At 41.5% G+C, this 16,006-nt stretch overlaps 1 protein-coding gene across 1 annotated transcript in view; it reads right to left on the minus strand.

The window, feature by feature from the left end:
• The window catches only part of LOC128706073 (myotubularin-related protein 9-like), a 178,002-nt gene that overhangs the window by 122,572 nt on the left and 39,424 nt on the right, over positions 1–16,006 (minus strand). The window contains exon 3 of the mRNA XM_070093314.1: positions 438–600. Coding sequence (XP_069949415.1) covers positions 438–600 — 163 coding nt within the window. The remainder of the gene's footprint in view (positions 1–437; positions 601–16,006) is intronic.

The following is a 16,006-nucleotide window of genomic DNA, read 5'->3' on the forward strand; positions in this document are numbered from 1 at the left end:
TGGAGAGACTTAGTGCTTATGGATCTCACAGAGAATGTAAACAAACTGGGTGGGGCGCGGTGACCGTATTAGAAAGTCAGGTGGGGGGGGAGCCGTATAGTGAGTTTTGGACATAATTTGAAATGACCGTATTAGCGGAACGCCGTAAAGCGGGGCCCTACTGTATAAGTGGAAGAATTGGCATTCTGCCTTCCGGCAATATCCTCTTTCCGGCAGTAGCCTGGAACCCAACCTGCCGTATAAGTGGGGCCCTACTGTATGTGTAAATTACCTAGGATAACCCCAAAAATTCAGACAAAGTGACTTATTTCCATTGGTGTCCTTGTAATATTTTATTATTCAAAGTCTAGCATTAAGTTATAACAGAAATCAATCATGATTATAACCTTGGTACATGTTATCACATCTCAACAGGATGTGCTAATACAAGCACTTACCAACACGTGTGAGATCTTCTAATGTGTCTGCTACTTTAGCAAACTGGTCAGCACCAATGACATCCAACTGTAGAATGCGCAGATCTTTACATTTCAACCATAAGGTTCCACCAGTCATTCCTTGTTGTCTTCTTTCTACTGCATCAATGTTGCTGTGCAGCAGCTGCGACAAAGAAATAACAAAGACACATTATATTTTTATAATCAAATAAGAAGTTTTAAATCTCCACGAGTTGTTCTGGACTAAAACCCAAACACAACTTTCTTGAAATAACAAATAATAACCCTTCTATATTTCGTATATTTCTTTTCTCATAAGAAATGGGATGGACAGAGCATCAAAACTACAGTGGACCCTCGACCAACGATATTAATCCGTTCCTGAGAACTCATCGTTAATCAAAATTATCATTAGTCGAGTTAATTTTCCCCATAAGAAATAATGGAAATCAAATTAATCCATGCAAGACACCCAAAAGTATTGAAAAATATTTTTTTTACCACATGAAATATTAATTTTAATACACACAAACTGAAGAAGACATGTACAATTACATGACACTTACCTTTATTGAAGATCTGGTGATGATTGATGGGATGGGAGGAGGGGAGACTGTGGATGGTGTTAGTGTTTAGAAGGGGAATCCCCTTCCATTAGGACTTGAGGTGTCAAGTCCTTTTCTGGGGTTACTTCTTTTAATGCCACTAGGACCAGCTTTAGAGTCACTGAACCTCTGTCGCACAACATATCTGTCCATACAGGCCTGTACTTCCCGTTCCTTTATGACATTCCTAAAGTGTTTCACAACATTGTCAGTGTCACAATTAAACACTTGTTCAGGTTTCAATTCTTCACTGTCTATGTACTCCTTGAATTCCTGCACATATTTTTCAGCTGCTTTTTGGTCCAAACTGGCAGCCTCACCATGCCTTATCACACTATGTATGCCACTACGATTCTTAAATCTCTCAAACCAACCTTTGCTGACCTTAAATTCACTCACATCACCACTAGTTGCAGGCATTTTTCTAATTAAATCCTCATGCAACTTCCTAGCCTTTTCACATATGATCGCTTGAGAGATGCCGTCTCCTGCTATCTGTTTCTCGTTTATCCACGCCAAAAACAGTCTCTCAACATCTTCTATCATTTGCGATCTCAGTTTTGAAAACATAGTTGCACCTTTGGCAAGAAAAGCTTCCTTGATTGCAGTTTTCTTGGCCACAATAGTAGCGATGGTTGATTGTGGTTTTGTGTACAACCTGGTCAGCTCGGACACACACACTCCACTTTCATACTTAGCAATGATCTCTTTCTTCATATCCATAGTAATTCTCACCCTTTTTGCTGTAGGTCTGGCACTAGAAGCTTTCTTGGGACTCCATGGTGACTTATTTTGCAGGTGCAATCACTAAAAACGCTGTGATAATATGAAATGTTCCAATTGTATGTTTGGATGGGACCGCGGTGGCTGGTTGGCTTGTAAACACTTGCCACAAGTGGACGTGTCTCAGAAGGAACGAATAGTGTTGGTCGAGTTTTTTAGTGCTAGTCGAGGCAAAATTTTTGCGTTAAAATGTATCGCTAGTCGGATTTAATGTTAGACGATGCCATCGTTGGTCGAGGGGTCACTATACTTATACTTCTGACGTTCTTACATTCACTATTACATACATGTGTTACCCATGCAGTACATAGTACAGAATATACCATGTGACAATCATTACATTTCTCCAATTTTCCACATACAGTGGAACCCCTACTTACGAGTTTAACCCTTTCAGGGTTTCCGACATACTAGTTCAGCTTACACACCAGGGTTATTGATGTACTAGTACGCCTAAATTCTAGCACCTTCAAATCTAGCAAGAGAAAGCTGGTAGGCCTACATATGAAAGAATGGGTCTATGTGATCAGTGTGTGCAGTATAAAAAAATCCTGCAGCACACAGTGCGTAATGAGAAAAAAAAAAAAACTTTGACCGTGTTTTTGGTTTAAAACAGCGACTTTGCACTGCATTTTCATATGGTATTTATGGTTGTATTCCAGTTTTCCTGGTCTCATTTTATAGAATGGAAGACATATTACAGAAATTGAGATGATTTTGATTGGTTTCACAATGAGAAGTACCTTGAAATTGAGCTCAAAGTAGCAGAAATGTTCGATTTTTGCCAAAGTTCAAAAGTAAACAAATCATGCCAAGCATCCAATACACATCAACTGGTGAGTCTAATATTCTTTCACAAGTGCGCTGATATTATTTATAACATTTCTACACTAATGCAGTACTCTGCATAACAATAAATCTTGTTTTTTTTTTTTTTGAGAATAAAAATTCTAAGTGGAAAGCAAAAGAAATGTTATTTTAGTGCCAGGAATGTCTGTCTTGTTTATTCTGGACCCTATTTGGAAATTGGCATCTTTTGAAATTTGTGTGAAATTGGCAAAATTGCTAATTTCTGACCACTTTATTGGGTGGTTTCTTGTACGCATTCGATAGAAAAAATGGAGTTCTAGCAAAATAGTTATGATTTTTGTCAACTAGTACACTGGAATTGGCTGAAAATTGGGCTCAAATTGGGCGAAATCGCTGATGCATAAACATTGTTGAGACCACTAACTTCACGAGAGCATAATTCTGTACGTTTCCCATCAAATTCCATACTTTTGGTGTCATTATGATCAGGAAAATATTCTCTATCTTTTCATAAGAAAAAATTATTTTTCTTTTCCGAAAATTTTTTGACCCTGAGAACAAGTTTAGGAGAGGGCCTCTCGACCCTAAAAGGGTTAATCTGTTCCATGACCTTGCTTGCATCTGGATTTGCTCATTTGTAAAGTCAATTTTCCTAATTTAACCCGTAAACGGTCCAAACGTATACATACATTTTTTCAACATTTGATAGTATGTAAAAAAGTAGATCTTTTTTATTTTTTACATTTGAAAACGTGTAAAAAAACTTTGATCTATGTTTTTTTTTGTTATATTTGAAAATATTTAAAAATAATGTGGACCTACTTTTGGAGCACTGCGCATGCGAATGTAGATCTGCTTGGACCGTTTACGGGTTAAATTAATTGAAATGGAATTAATCCATCCCAGTGGAATTCCAGGCACAACAAAATACAGTGGACCCTCGCCTAACGATGGCATCACAAAATGTTAAATCCGCATAGCGATACATTTTAACGCAAAAAATTTGCCTCACCTAGCGCTAAAAAACTCACTCAATGCGATTCGTCAGAGACGCATCCATGTGCGGCCTGAGCCAGCCTCACTTGTTCCGCCGGTGGCATTGTTTACAAGCCAGCCTCCGCAGTAACATCCAAGCATACAATCGGAACATTTCGTATTATTACAGTGTTTTTAGTGATTTCACCTGCAAAATAAGTGACCATGGGCCCCAAGAAAGCTTCTAGTGCCAACCCTACAGGAATAAGGGTGGGAATTACTATGGATATGAAGAAAGAGATCATTGCTAAGTATGAAAGCGGAGTGCGTGTCTCTGAGCTGCCCAGGTTGTATAGTAAACCCCAATCAACCATCGCTACTATTGTGTCCAAGAAAACGGCAATCAAGGAAGCTGTTCTTGCCAAAGGTGCAACTTTGTTTTCGAAACAGAGATCGCAAGTGATAGAAGATGTTGAGAGACTGTTATTGGTGTGGATAAACGAAAAACAGATAGCAGGAGATGGCATCTCTCAAGTGATCATAAGTGAAAAGGCTAGGAAGTTGCATGACAATTTAATTAGAAAAATGCCTGCAACAGTGATGATGTGAGTGAATTTAAGGCCAGCAAAGGTTGGTTTGAGAGATTTAAGAAGTGTAGTGGCATACATAGTGTGATAAGGCATGGTGAGGTTGCCAGTTCAGACCAAAAAGCAGCTGAAAAATATGTGCATGAATTCAAGGAATACATAGACAGTGAAGGACTGAAACCTGAACAAGTGTTTAACTGTGACAAAACAGGCCTGTTTTGGAAGAAAATGCCAAGCAGGACCTACATTACTCAGGAGGAAAAGGCACTCCCAGGACATAAGCTTATGAAAGACAGGCTTACTCTGTTGATGTGTTCCAATGCTACTGGTGATTGCCAAGTGAAGCCTTTATTAGTGTATCACTCAGAAACTCCCAGAGCGTTCAGGCAAAAGAATATCCTCAAGGCTAATTTGTGTGTGCTGTGGAGGGCAAACAGTAAGGCATGGGTCACTAGGGACTTTTTCTATGACTGGTTACACCATGCATTTGCCTCCACTGTGAAAAATTACCTAACTGAAAAGAAATTAGACCTTAAGTGCCTCCTGGTGTTAGACAATGCCCCTGGTCATCCTACAGACTTGGCAGAGTGACTTTGTGGGGACATAAGCTTCATTAAGGTCAAGTTTTAGCCTCCTAATAGCATTCCTCTCCTGCAGCCCATGGACCAGCAGGTCATTGCAAACTTCAAAAAACTGTACACAAAAGCTCTGTTTGAAAGGTGCTTTGTAGTGACCTCAGAAACTCAATTGACTCTAAGAGAGTTTTGCAGAGATCACTTTAATATCCTAAATTGTGTAAACCTTATAGGTAAGGCTTGGGAGGGAGTGACTAAGAGGACCTTGAACTCTGCTTGGAAGAAACTGTGGCCACAATGTGTAGACCAAAGGGATTTTGAAGGATTTGATGCTAACCCTGAGAAGCGTATGCCAGTTGAGGAATCCATTGTGGCATTGGGGAAGTCCTTGGGGTTGGAGGTTAGTGGGGAGGATGTGGAAGAGTTGGTGGAGGGGGACAATGAAGAACTAACTACTGATGAGCTGCTAGATCATCTTCAACAGCAAGAGGCCACACCTGAGGAAACTGCTTCGGAGGAGGGGAGAGAGAAATTGACAAAGTTGCCTACTTCAAAGATTAAGGAAATCTGTGCAATGTGGCTTAAAGCGCAAACCTTTATGGATGAAAATCACCCTCAGACAGCTGTTGCAAGCCATGTTGGCAACCTGTACACTGACAGTGTTGTGAACCACTTTAGGCAAGTCATAAAGGAACGAGAGGGACAGACTTCTATGGACAGATATGTTGTGCGACAGAAGTCCAGTGACTCTGAAGCTGGTCCTAGTGGCATTAAAAGAAGAAGGGAAGTAACCCCGGAAAAGAACTTGACACCTCAAGTCCTAGTGGAAGGGGATTCCCCTTCTAAAAACTAAGACCATCAACACTCTCCCCTCCTCCCATCCCATCAATCATCACCAGATCTTCAATAAAGGTAAGTGTCATGTAACTGTGCATGTCTTCTTCAGTTTGTGTGTATTAAAATTAATATTTCATGTGGTAAAAAATTTTTCTTTTCATATTTTTGGGTGTCAGGAATGGATTAATTTGATTTCCATCATTTCTTATGGGGAAAATTAATTCGCATAACGATAATTTCGCCTAACATTGAGCTCTCAGGAACGGATTAATAGTGTTATGTGTGGGTCCAATGTACTACTGATTGCAAAAAGGATTTAGAAGTTCTGGTTAGCAGTAATCTAAAACCAAGACAACAGTGCATTAGTGTTTGCAATAGAGCTAACAGAATTCTTGACTTCATATCTAGAAGTATAAATAATAGAAGTCCTCAGGTTGTTCTTCAACTCTATATATCCTTGGTTAGGCCTCATTTAGACTATGCTGCTCAGTTCTGGTCACCATATTACAGAATGGATATAAATGCTCTGGAAAACGTACAGAGGAGGACGACAAAGATGATCCCATGTATCAGAAATCTTCCCTATCAGGACAGACTGAGGGCCCTGAATCTGCACTCTCTCGAAAGGCGCAGAATTAGGGGGGATATGATCGAGGTGTATAAATGGAAAACAGGAATAAATAAATGGGATGTACATAGTGTGCTGAAAATTTCCAGCCAAGACAGGACTTGCAGCAATGATTTCAAGTTGGAAAAATTCAAGATTCAGGAAGGACATAGGAAAGCACTGGTTTGGTAATAAAGTTGTAGATGAGTGGAACAAACTCCCGAGTACAGTTATTGAGGCTAAAACGTTGTGTAGTTTTAAAAATAGGTTAAATACATGAGTGGGTGTGGCTGGGTGAGAGTAGGACCTAACTAGCTTGTGCTACTAGGTCTGATGCTGTGCTCCTTCCTTAATTGGAAGTGACCTGATTAGATGGGTCCTTGGGCTAATCCGAGGGAGAGGGGGGGACATGGACCTGCTTCACATGGGTCAGTGGGCCTGCTGCGGTGTTGCTTCTTTCTTATGTTCTTATGGTCTCATGAGTGGGTGTGGGTGGATGTGAAATGGACCTGACTAGCTACTAGGTCGGACGCAGTGCTAATCCCTTAAGTGACATTTCTGACCTAACTAGGTCAAGGCATTGGCTTAAGCCAGTGGGGAGAATTGGAGCTGCCTTGCATAGACCAGTAGACCTGTTGCAGTGTTCCTTATTTCTTATGTTCTTATGAGGGCAAATATTCTATTAGTGGGATGGATCTGTGAAGGACCTGCCTAGTATGGGCCAACAGGCCTGCTGCAGTGTTCCTAATGATACAGCATTTACCTTGGAGAAGAGATGCTGGCAAAGGTTGATGAGGTAGAAGAGATGTTGGGCACAGCGGAGTATGCTGTCAGGAGTTCATTTCGTTTCATCTTTTTCTATCACTTAATTGCTACACTCTTAATGGTACACTTTTAACCCTTTCAGGGTTTCCGACGTACTAGTACATCTTACACACCAGGGTTATTGACGTACTAGTATGCATAGATTCTAGTGTCCTCAAATCAAGCAGGAAAAGGCTGGTAGTCCTAGATATGAGAGAATGGGTCTTCATGGTCAGTGTGTGTGGTACAAAAAAATCGGGGACCCAGTGGGGGCTCTGGTGGCCTGGTGGCTAATGCTCTCGCTTCACATGGCGTGGGCCTGGTTCGATTCCCAGCCAGAGTAGAAACACTGGGCGTGTTTCTTTCCACCTGTTGTCTATGTTCCCCATTAGTAAAATGGGTACCTGGGTGTTAGTCGAATGGTGTGGGTTGCATCCTGGGACACTAACCTAATGTGCCCAAAATGCTCAGCATAACAAGGGGCTTTCTATAGTAGTATGTCATTGATGTCAACTAGGCCTGTATACCATGTACATGTAGTAAATAAAGATATTATTATTATTATTATTGTGGGAAAGCCATTTTATTACACCTTATTCACCATGTCTAGCGCTAAGAAACTCCTAACTCCTCGGCTAATTGGGGCTCTTTTGTTCCCAAGTGATAGTTCAAACACAGATGGAAGTATCAGTGAAGATGAATTTCATGGTTTTGAGGAGTTTGTGACCGAAAGCAATGCCCATTAAACCTGAAGGAAAGAAGGAAGGAAGAGATGAGAGGAAGGAGGGAAGGAAGGAAGGAAGGAGGGAAGGAAGGAAGGAGGGAAGTTAGGAAGGAGGGAAGGAAGGAAGGAGGAAAGGAAGGAAGGAAGGAGGGAAGGAAGGAAGGAGGGAAGGAAGGAAGGAGGGAAGGAAGGAAGGAGGGAAGGAAGGAAGGAGGAAGGAGACCATCAACCTAGGATAACCCAAAAAATTCAGACAGTGACTTATTTCCATGTGGGTTGGAGGGGTGAAGAGGAAGTTGACAGGCAGTGAGGGTGGTGAGTGGTGGTGTTATTTGTCATTGTGATACTAATTATGCCGGTGACTCAGCATATTTACAAGTCCACCCCCACACAACAACTACGAGCTTTACAGAAGCTGTAGCAGTTCTGAGAAGTGTCCAGTGACTGTGTGTGTACATAAGTGATAGAAAAATAGTAATAAACATTTTTTTGTAGATGAATGGATCAGAGAACCGACATGTTGATAAATTAGACACATGTGCAACTCTTGGGTATCTTTATTGAGGAAACGTTTCGCCACACAGTGGCTTCATCAGTCCATACAAAGGAGAATCTTGAAGAACAGGAGGAGAATGAGGTAATCAGTCCCTCAACCTTGAGTCGATGTGGTCAGTCCATCAATCTTGAATAGAATACGGCATACGTGCTGAGAAGGAGCTTATAAACCGTTGGCAGGAGAGGTGCAGCAGTCATAGGTCGTGTAACATTTGTTCAATGTTGAAGTAGGTCGTGCCCAAGAATTAGGCAAGCGAAGAATTCCCAAGTATTAAGATCCCAAGAAGTTGCAGTGTCTGACAGGTTTGTAGATGAATGGATCAGAGAACCGACATGTTGATAAATTAGACACATGTGCAACTCTTGGGTATCTTTATTGAGGAAACGTTTCGCCTAATTCTTGGGCACGACCTACTTCAACATTGAACAAATGTTACACGACCTATGACTGCTGCACCTCTCCTGCCAACGGTTTATAAGCTCCTTCTCAGCACGTATGCCGTATTCTATTCAAGATTGATGGACTGACCACATCGACTCAAGGTTGAGGGACTGATTACCTCATTCTCCTCCTGTTCTTCAAGATTCTCCTTTGTATGGACTAATGAAGCCACTGTGTGGCGAAACGTTTCCTCAATAAAGATACCCAAGAGTTGCACATGTGTCTAATTTATAAACATTTTTGGTTTGTGTAAACATGTTTTGTAAACAATATACAGTGGACCCCTGCATAACGATCACCTCCGAATGCGACCAATTATGTAAGTGTATTTATGTAAGTGCGTTTGTACGTGTATGTTTGGGGGTCTGAAATGGACTAATCTACTTCACAATATTCCTTATGGGAACAAATTCGGTCAGTACTGGCACCTGAACATACTTCTGGAGTGAAAAAATATCATTAACCGGGGGTCCACTGTACTACCTTATATTGGTCTCACAGGCCATAAAATTACTTGAATGAAGAAAAAAAAGGAAGGAAGGAAGGAGGGAAGGTAGGTAGGTAGGAAGAGATGAGAGGAAGGAAGGAAGGAAGGTGGGAAGGTAGGTAGGAAGAGATGAGAGGATGGAAGGAAGGAAAAGAAGGTAGGTTTGTGGGGTGGAAGGGATGTGTTGTGGAAGGCAGTGAGATTAGTGAGTGGTGGTATGATGTACCATTGTGACACAAGACACACCGGTGACTCAGCATATTTACAGGTCCACCCCCACACAACTACAAGCTTTCAGAACCTCTTGTAGTTACAGGAACCTGTCCAGTGACTCTATATGTGTGTATATATATGATAGAAAAATGGTAATAAACAACATTTTTTATTGTTGGTTTGTGTAAAGATGTTTTGTAAACAATATAATGACAGCAAAGTTTGTGCTGTTATTGTGTAGTATACAATGAGTGAATATATACCAAACAGTCTTTATATTGGTCTCAGAGGCCATAAAAGTTACTTGAAAAAGTAAAATGTTAAAAAAAAAAAAGAAAAAAGTAGAAAAAAAAAACTATTACGGGGTGACCGGCAGTCGACGATGTTGCCGTATGCGGTTCAATTTCTGTCAACTTCATGCCTCCATATCTCCGTAAGTATTGATTGCAAAAAAAAATTTTTTTGGCCTATAATAATCACAAAAAAAGTATCATTTCATAAGAAAACATAATTTTTTTTCTAATGTTTTTCGACCCTGAGAACAAGTTTGGGAGAGGGCCTGCCGACCCTGAAAGGGTTAATGCTACATTCTTAATGCTACACTCTGAATGCTACACTCTTAGTTTGTGTTTATCAATGATTTCCACCTTTAATTCCATGGAAATCATTCTCTTTTACTTTTCGGCACTGTCATGGTGGTGGTGTTGTTGAACTCACTAATAACTGTTACAGTATTACAGTGGACCAGTGTGCCATTGTTTACAAGTCAGGGAGAACAATTCCTCACATACATGCGATATATTTTGTATTATTCCATTGTTTTTAGTGCTTGTAACTGCTAAATAAGCCACCATGGGCCCAAAGAAAGCTTCTAGCGCCAGCCCTGTGGTAAAGAAGGAAAGAAGAACAATAGAATTCAAGAAAAAACTCGTAGCAAAGTACCAAAGTGGAGGAGGAAGAGAGAGGGGTGAATGTGCCTTCTGCAGTGATTCAGTGATTCTACAATATGTATGATACTAAAGCAGCAGGTATCAATAAAGGCTATAGTGCCAGCCAGCGATAAAGTGTAGAATTAACAGTGTAGCAAGTAAGTTAAGCAAGTTGGTAAATTAGACACATGTGCAACACTTGGGTATCTTTAAAGATTAAATATAGATATACACCTACCATCTGACTTATGACCTGCTCGACATACGTCCACTCGACTTACGATCGTGCATCTGGTAGCTGGGCTGGGCCAGCTGATGCATACCGCTGTACAATATTTGATGATGCTCGCAGCGGCAACACGCCATGCAGGCAGCATCAGTTTGAGTAACTCTGCCCTATCAGCAGCATCATACTGTATTAACTGTACTAACTGGACAGAAAATTTCACCATGGCCCCTAAGATGAAGTCTGAATCTTGCATTAGAGACTGTGGCAAGAAAGGCTCTTACTCTCGAACTCTTTATTTGTTTTCACTGTTGCACATAAACCTCTCTGTATCTGTCTGCCTGTATATCTGTGTCTGTCTGTATCTCTGTGTGTCTGTTTATCTGTCTTTCCATCTACCTGTGTGTCTGTCTTTCTGTCTACCTGTGTGTCTTTCTGTCTACTTGTGTCTCTCTTTCTGTCTGCCTGTGTCTCTCCTTCTGTCTACCTGTGTGTCTTTCTGCCTACCTGTGTGTCTGTCTTTCTGTCTACCTGTGTGTCTGTCTTTCTGTCTACCTGTGTCTGTTTTTCTGTCTACCTGTGTGTCTTTCTGTCTGCTTGTCTGTCTCAGAGCCACTCTTAATATTAAGGGTGTAATTGGTCTTGAAGATGCCATATTAATAATGATAATAACACAATAATAATCACTGTAGCGCATTAAATGTGTATAAAACGTTAATATAGACATTGTGCTTAATTTGGATTGTGGATTTCCATTATTTCTTATGGGAAAAATTAATTCGGAATAAGTCAGATTCGGTATAGGTCACTCTCTCTGGAACGGATTAATTACGTAACCCGGAGGTCCACTGTACAGTGTATTTTATTATTTATTATCACACTGGCCGATTCCCACCAAGGCAGGGTGGCCCGAAAAAGAAAAACTTTCACCATCATTCACTCCATCACTGTCTTGCCAGAAGGGTGCTTTACACTACAGTTTTTAAACTGCAACATTAACACCCCTGTATATGTATTATTATTATTATTATAATACTCTTGCTTACCATTTGGAGTTTTTATTCACATAAAAAATAGAAGATTTACTGTTGTGCAGACTACTGCATTATTGTAACAATTGTATAAATAATGTCAACCCATTCATGACTGCGTATATGGAATGGCCACTCGGACAGGTATTGTTTACTCTTGAACATCGGCAAAAATTGAACATTTCTGCTACTTCGAGGTCAATTTCAAAGTACTTTTCATCATGAAATCAATCAAAATCATATCCATTTCTGTAATATACCTTCCATTCTATCAAATGAGACCAAAAAAAAAGAGAATACAACCATAAAAACCATACGAAAATACAGTGGACCCTCCCTTTTCGTCAATCTCCGTTATTGCCAATTTCCGTTTTTGCTGACTTTTTCCGTCAATATTTTCATTCCATTTTCATCGATGGTACGAAACCTGTCCAGTGCCCAGCGCACAGACAAAACCGCCTCCCACACTCATTCTCAGGCAGTGTCACGTTGTTTCTCGGTGAGTGAACATATCCTACAAGGTCATACGAAACATTTCAAAATAATCCATTGTTTTTGGCACTTGTTATTGTGCATGACTGCTAAATAAGTCACCATGGCTCCAAAGAAAGCTCCTAGTGCTAGTCCTTTGGTAAAGAAAGTGAGGAACACCGCAGAAATGAAAAAAGAAATCATTCAAAAATGTGAAAGTGGCATAAGCATTGCCGAACTTGGCAGGATGTACGGGAAGGCCCTACTGTATATGGAATAGGTAGTAAGTTACTGAATGCTGTAAAGAGTTTTATGAGGATAGTGAGGCTCAGGTTAGTGTGTGTAGAAGAGAGAGAGATTACTTCCCGGTAAAAGTAGGTCTTAGACAGGGATGCATAATGTCACCATGGTTGTTTAACCCTTTGAGGGTTCGTGCTGTAGATCTACGGCTATATGTTGAGGGTCCAAACCGTAGATCTACATCAAAATTCTAGCGCCGTCAAATTTAGCGCAAGAAGGCTGGTAGGCCTACATCTGAGAGAACAGGTCTGTCTGGTGTGTGTGCGCTATAAATAAAAATTCTAGGCGCCCACACAGCATTGTGGGAACGCTGCCTCAGTTACCTTTGTTCACCATGCCTCGTTGCAAGGCAGCTCTCACTCCAAGGCGAATTGGGACTCTGCTTTTCCTATCTGATTGTTCTGGCTCTGATTGCAAATTCTATGGCTTTGATCACTTAGTGACCAAAAGGAAAGACCAGGATATCGAAAATACAGTAGTGCAGAAAATCCTGATGATCCTCAACCTTCTACTTCTGGTGTGGGCATGTCTCAGTCACATTCAGTTGTACCTCGTCGCAAGAGAAAACTAATATTATCGCGAGGCCAGGCCTCAGACTTCAGTAATGATGATGATAGTGACGTGGATTGTAATTTTGTTGCTCTTGATGATCATTCGAGTAGTGATAGTGAGGAATCATATTCACCAGTGAAGCGTCGGTATATACGCCACCACATACACTCGGGTAGTGTTTCCTATGCAGTGCCCAGGGGACGGAGTACATCCTGGAGTACATCACATGGCCCTACACCAGGAATAGACAATGAAAGTGAGGATGATGTGGCTACACTTGGCATGGATGGACCACAGGCACCAGTAGGTGGTGGTAGTATTTGTGGTAGTGGTGATGGTAGTGCCATGGCCATGCATGACTCGCCAGCCCAGGCTGGGACCCATGCCGCTGACTCCTCAGCTCAAAGACAAAGTGGGGCATCAGCCACCACCCCACCACAACTACAGCTACCACCACAACCAGCTTATGATGTCCAGTATCCACCAGCAAACCATATCTGGGACTGGCAGCAAAATCCCAATTTTGTTCCCAAGCCCCACCAGTTTGATGACTCTAAAAGTGGAATTCTACCAACTTGTCTCCTTGGAAACACTGCAAATGAACTAGAATTCTTTGAACTATTCTTTGACTAGCCCTTGATGGAAAGTATTGTCAGGGAAAGTAACAAGTATTTTGAGTAAACCATGGCAAATACAATCATATCACCACAGTCAAGACTACAACGGCAGAAAGAGATAACTTGCTGAAATGTATTTGCTTTTTACAACAATAATGCTTATGCCTCATGTCTATAAGCATAATATAAAATCATACTGGTCCACAGATCGGCTAATTTGTACCCCGGCCTTCAGTGAAATCATCCCAGTGAACAGGTTTATCTTACTGTTACGTATGTTGCACTTCTTTGACAAAACCAGGCCTGACAGAAGTGACAGCTTATACAAGATTAGAAATGTTTTTATGTATCTGAAATAAAAGTTCAACATGTACTTTTATCCATTCAGTAATCTTGTAATTGACAAGTCTTTGATTTTGTTCAAAGGGAGGCTGTCATTCAAGCAGTATATACCGAGCAAGAGGAAATGCTTTGGTATAAAACTGTTTGTACTCTGTGACTGTGACAGTGGCCTGGTACTGGATATCATTGTATACATGGGAAGTAAAACAATGATAGATACCAGAATGTTATTGGGTATCTCAGGTGACGTAGTGAGAAGCATGATGACACCTTATCTTGGTAAAGGGCATACATTATGTACTGATAACTGATACACAAGCCCTTTACTCAGTGATTTCTTGCGAGTGAGAATGGCAGATATGTGTGGCACAGTGCGTTCTAATCATAAACATATGCCCAGGTTCAACACAGGCACTCGTAGTGGTGAGGTGCAGGTGTTTACTGCCAATGACATCATGGCATTACGGTGGCATGACAAACGAGATGTCACATTGTTGACAACCATTCACCCCAACGAAATGCAAGACAGTGGCAAAGTTGATAGTGACTAATGAACGTATTCGAAAACCAGTGACAGTGATTGATTATACACAAACCATGCACTTGGTTGACAAATGTGACATGCAGATTGGCTTTGTTGATTGTGTTCGTAAGAGTTGCAAGTGGTAAATGAAACTTTTCTAATTTGTAAATGGTCCAAGTCGGACCGAAGCGTCGTCGTAAGCTCCTCTCTTCTATGTGCGGGTTATTTGTGTATCTATCTGTCTGTCTGTCTAGTTCTGCTTATCTGTCTTTCTGTCTGCCTTTGTGTGTCTGTCTTTCCATCTGCTTGTCTCTGTCTCAGGGAGCAGCTAGTAAACCTGTTGGTTTATGGTGTATGGGCTGCTCCCTGATTGCTGAGCAAGTGACACTGCTATTATTTGTGTCATGTTTATTTATGTCTTATATCTACAAACACTTCTCCATGAGGAAGTGAAACAGAATTCTTCCTCTGTAAGCCATGCGTGTCGTAAGAGGTGACTAAAATGCTGGGAGCAAGGGGCTAGTGACCCCTTCTCCTGTATAAATTACTAAATTTTGGGCCACCCTGCCTTGGTGGGATACGGCCGGTTTGTTGAAAGAAAGAAGATCTACAAACACTGTATAGTACTTGGCCTGGAATTTTTGGGTTATCCTAGGTAATTTACATTATGTATAATTGTACTTATGAGTACATGTGAGAGACAGAGATACAGATAGACAGAGATATAGACAGACAGAGATACAGACAGATACAGACAGAGACAGCCAAAGCCAGCCAGTTGAATACATAAGAACATAAGAAAGAAGGAACACTGCAGCAGGCCTACTGACCCATGCAAGGCAGGTCCATGTCACCCCCAGCTTAGACCAATGGCCCACCTAGTCAGCTCACATCCTGGAGTTTACCTGGAGTTTACCTGGAGAGAGTTTCGGGGGTCAACGCCCCCGCGGCCCGGTCTGTGACCAGGCCTCCTGGTGGATCAGCGCCTGATCAACCAGGCTGTTGCTGCTGGCTGCACGCAAACCAACGTACGAGCCACAGCCCGGCTGATCAGGAACTGTCTTTAGGTGCTTGTCCAGTGCCAGCTTGAAGACTGCCAGGGGTCTGTTGGTAATCCCCCTTATGTGTGCTGGGAGGCAGTTGAACAGTCTCGGGCCCCTGACACTTATTGTATGGTCTCTTAACGTGCTAGTGACACCCCTGCTTTTCATTGGGGGGATGGTGCATCGTCTGCCAAGTCTTTTGCTTTCGTAGTGAGTGATTTTCGTGTGCAAGTTTGGTACTAGTCCCTCTAGGATTTTCCAGGTGTATATAATCATGTATCTCTCCCTCCTGCGTTCCAGGGAATACAGGTTTAGAAACCTCAAGCGCTCCCAGTAATTGAGGTGTTTTATCTCCGTTATGCGCGCCGTGAAAGTTCTCTGTACATTTTCTAGGTCGGCAATTTCACCTGCCTTGAAAGGTGCTGTTAGAGTGCAGCAATATTCCAGCCTAGATAGAACAAGTGACCTGAAGAGTGTCATCATGGGCTTGGCCTCCCTAGTTTTGAAGGTTCTCATTATCCATCCTGTCAT

This window comes from Cherax quadricarinatus, chromosome 3 (assembly GCF_038502225.1).
Source record: "Cherax quadricarinatus isolate ZL_2023a chromosome 3, ASM3850222v1, whole genome shotgun sequence".
Classification (NCBI taxonomy): domain Eukaryota; kingdom Metazoa; phylum Arthropoda; class Malacostraca; order Decapoda; family Parastacidae; genus Cherax; species Cherax quadricarinatus.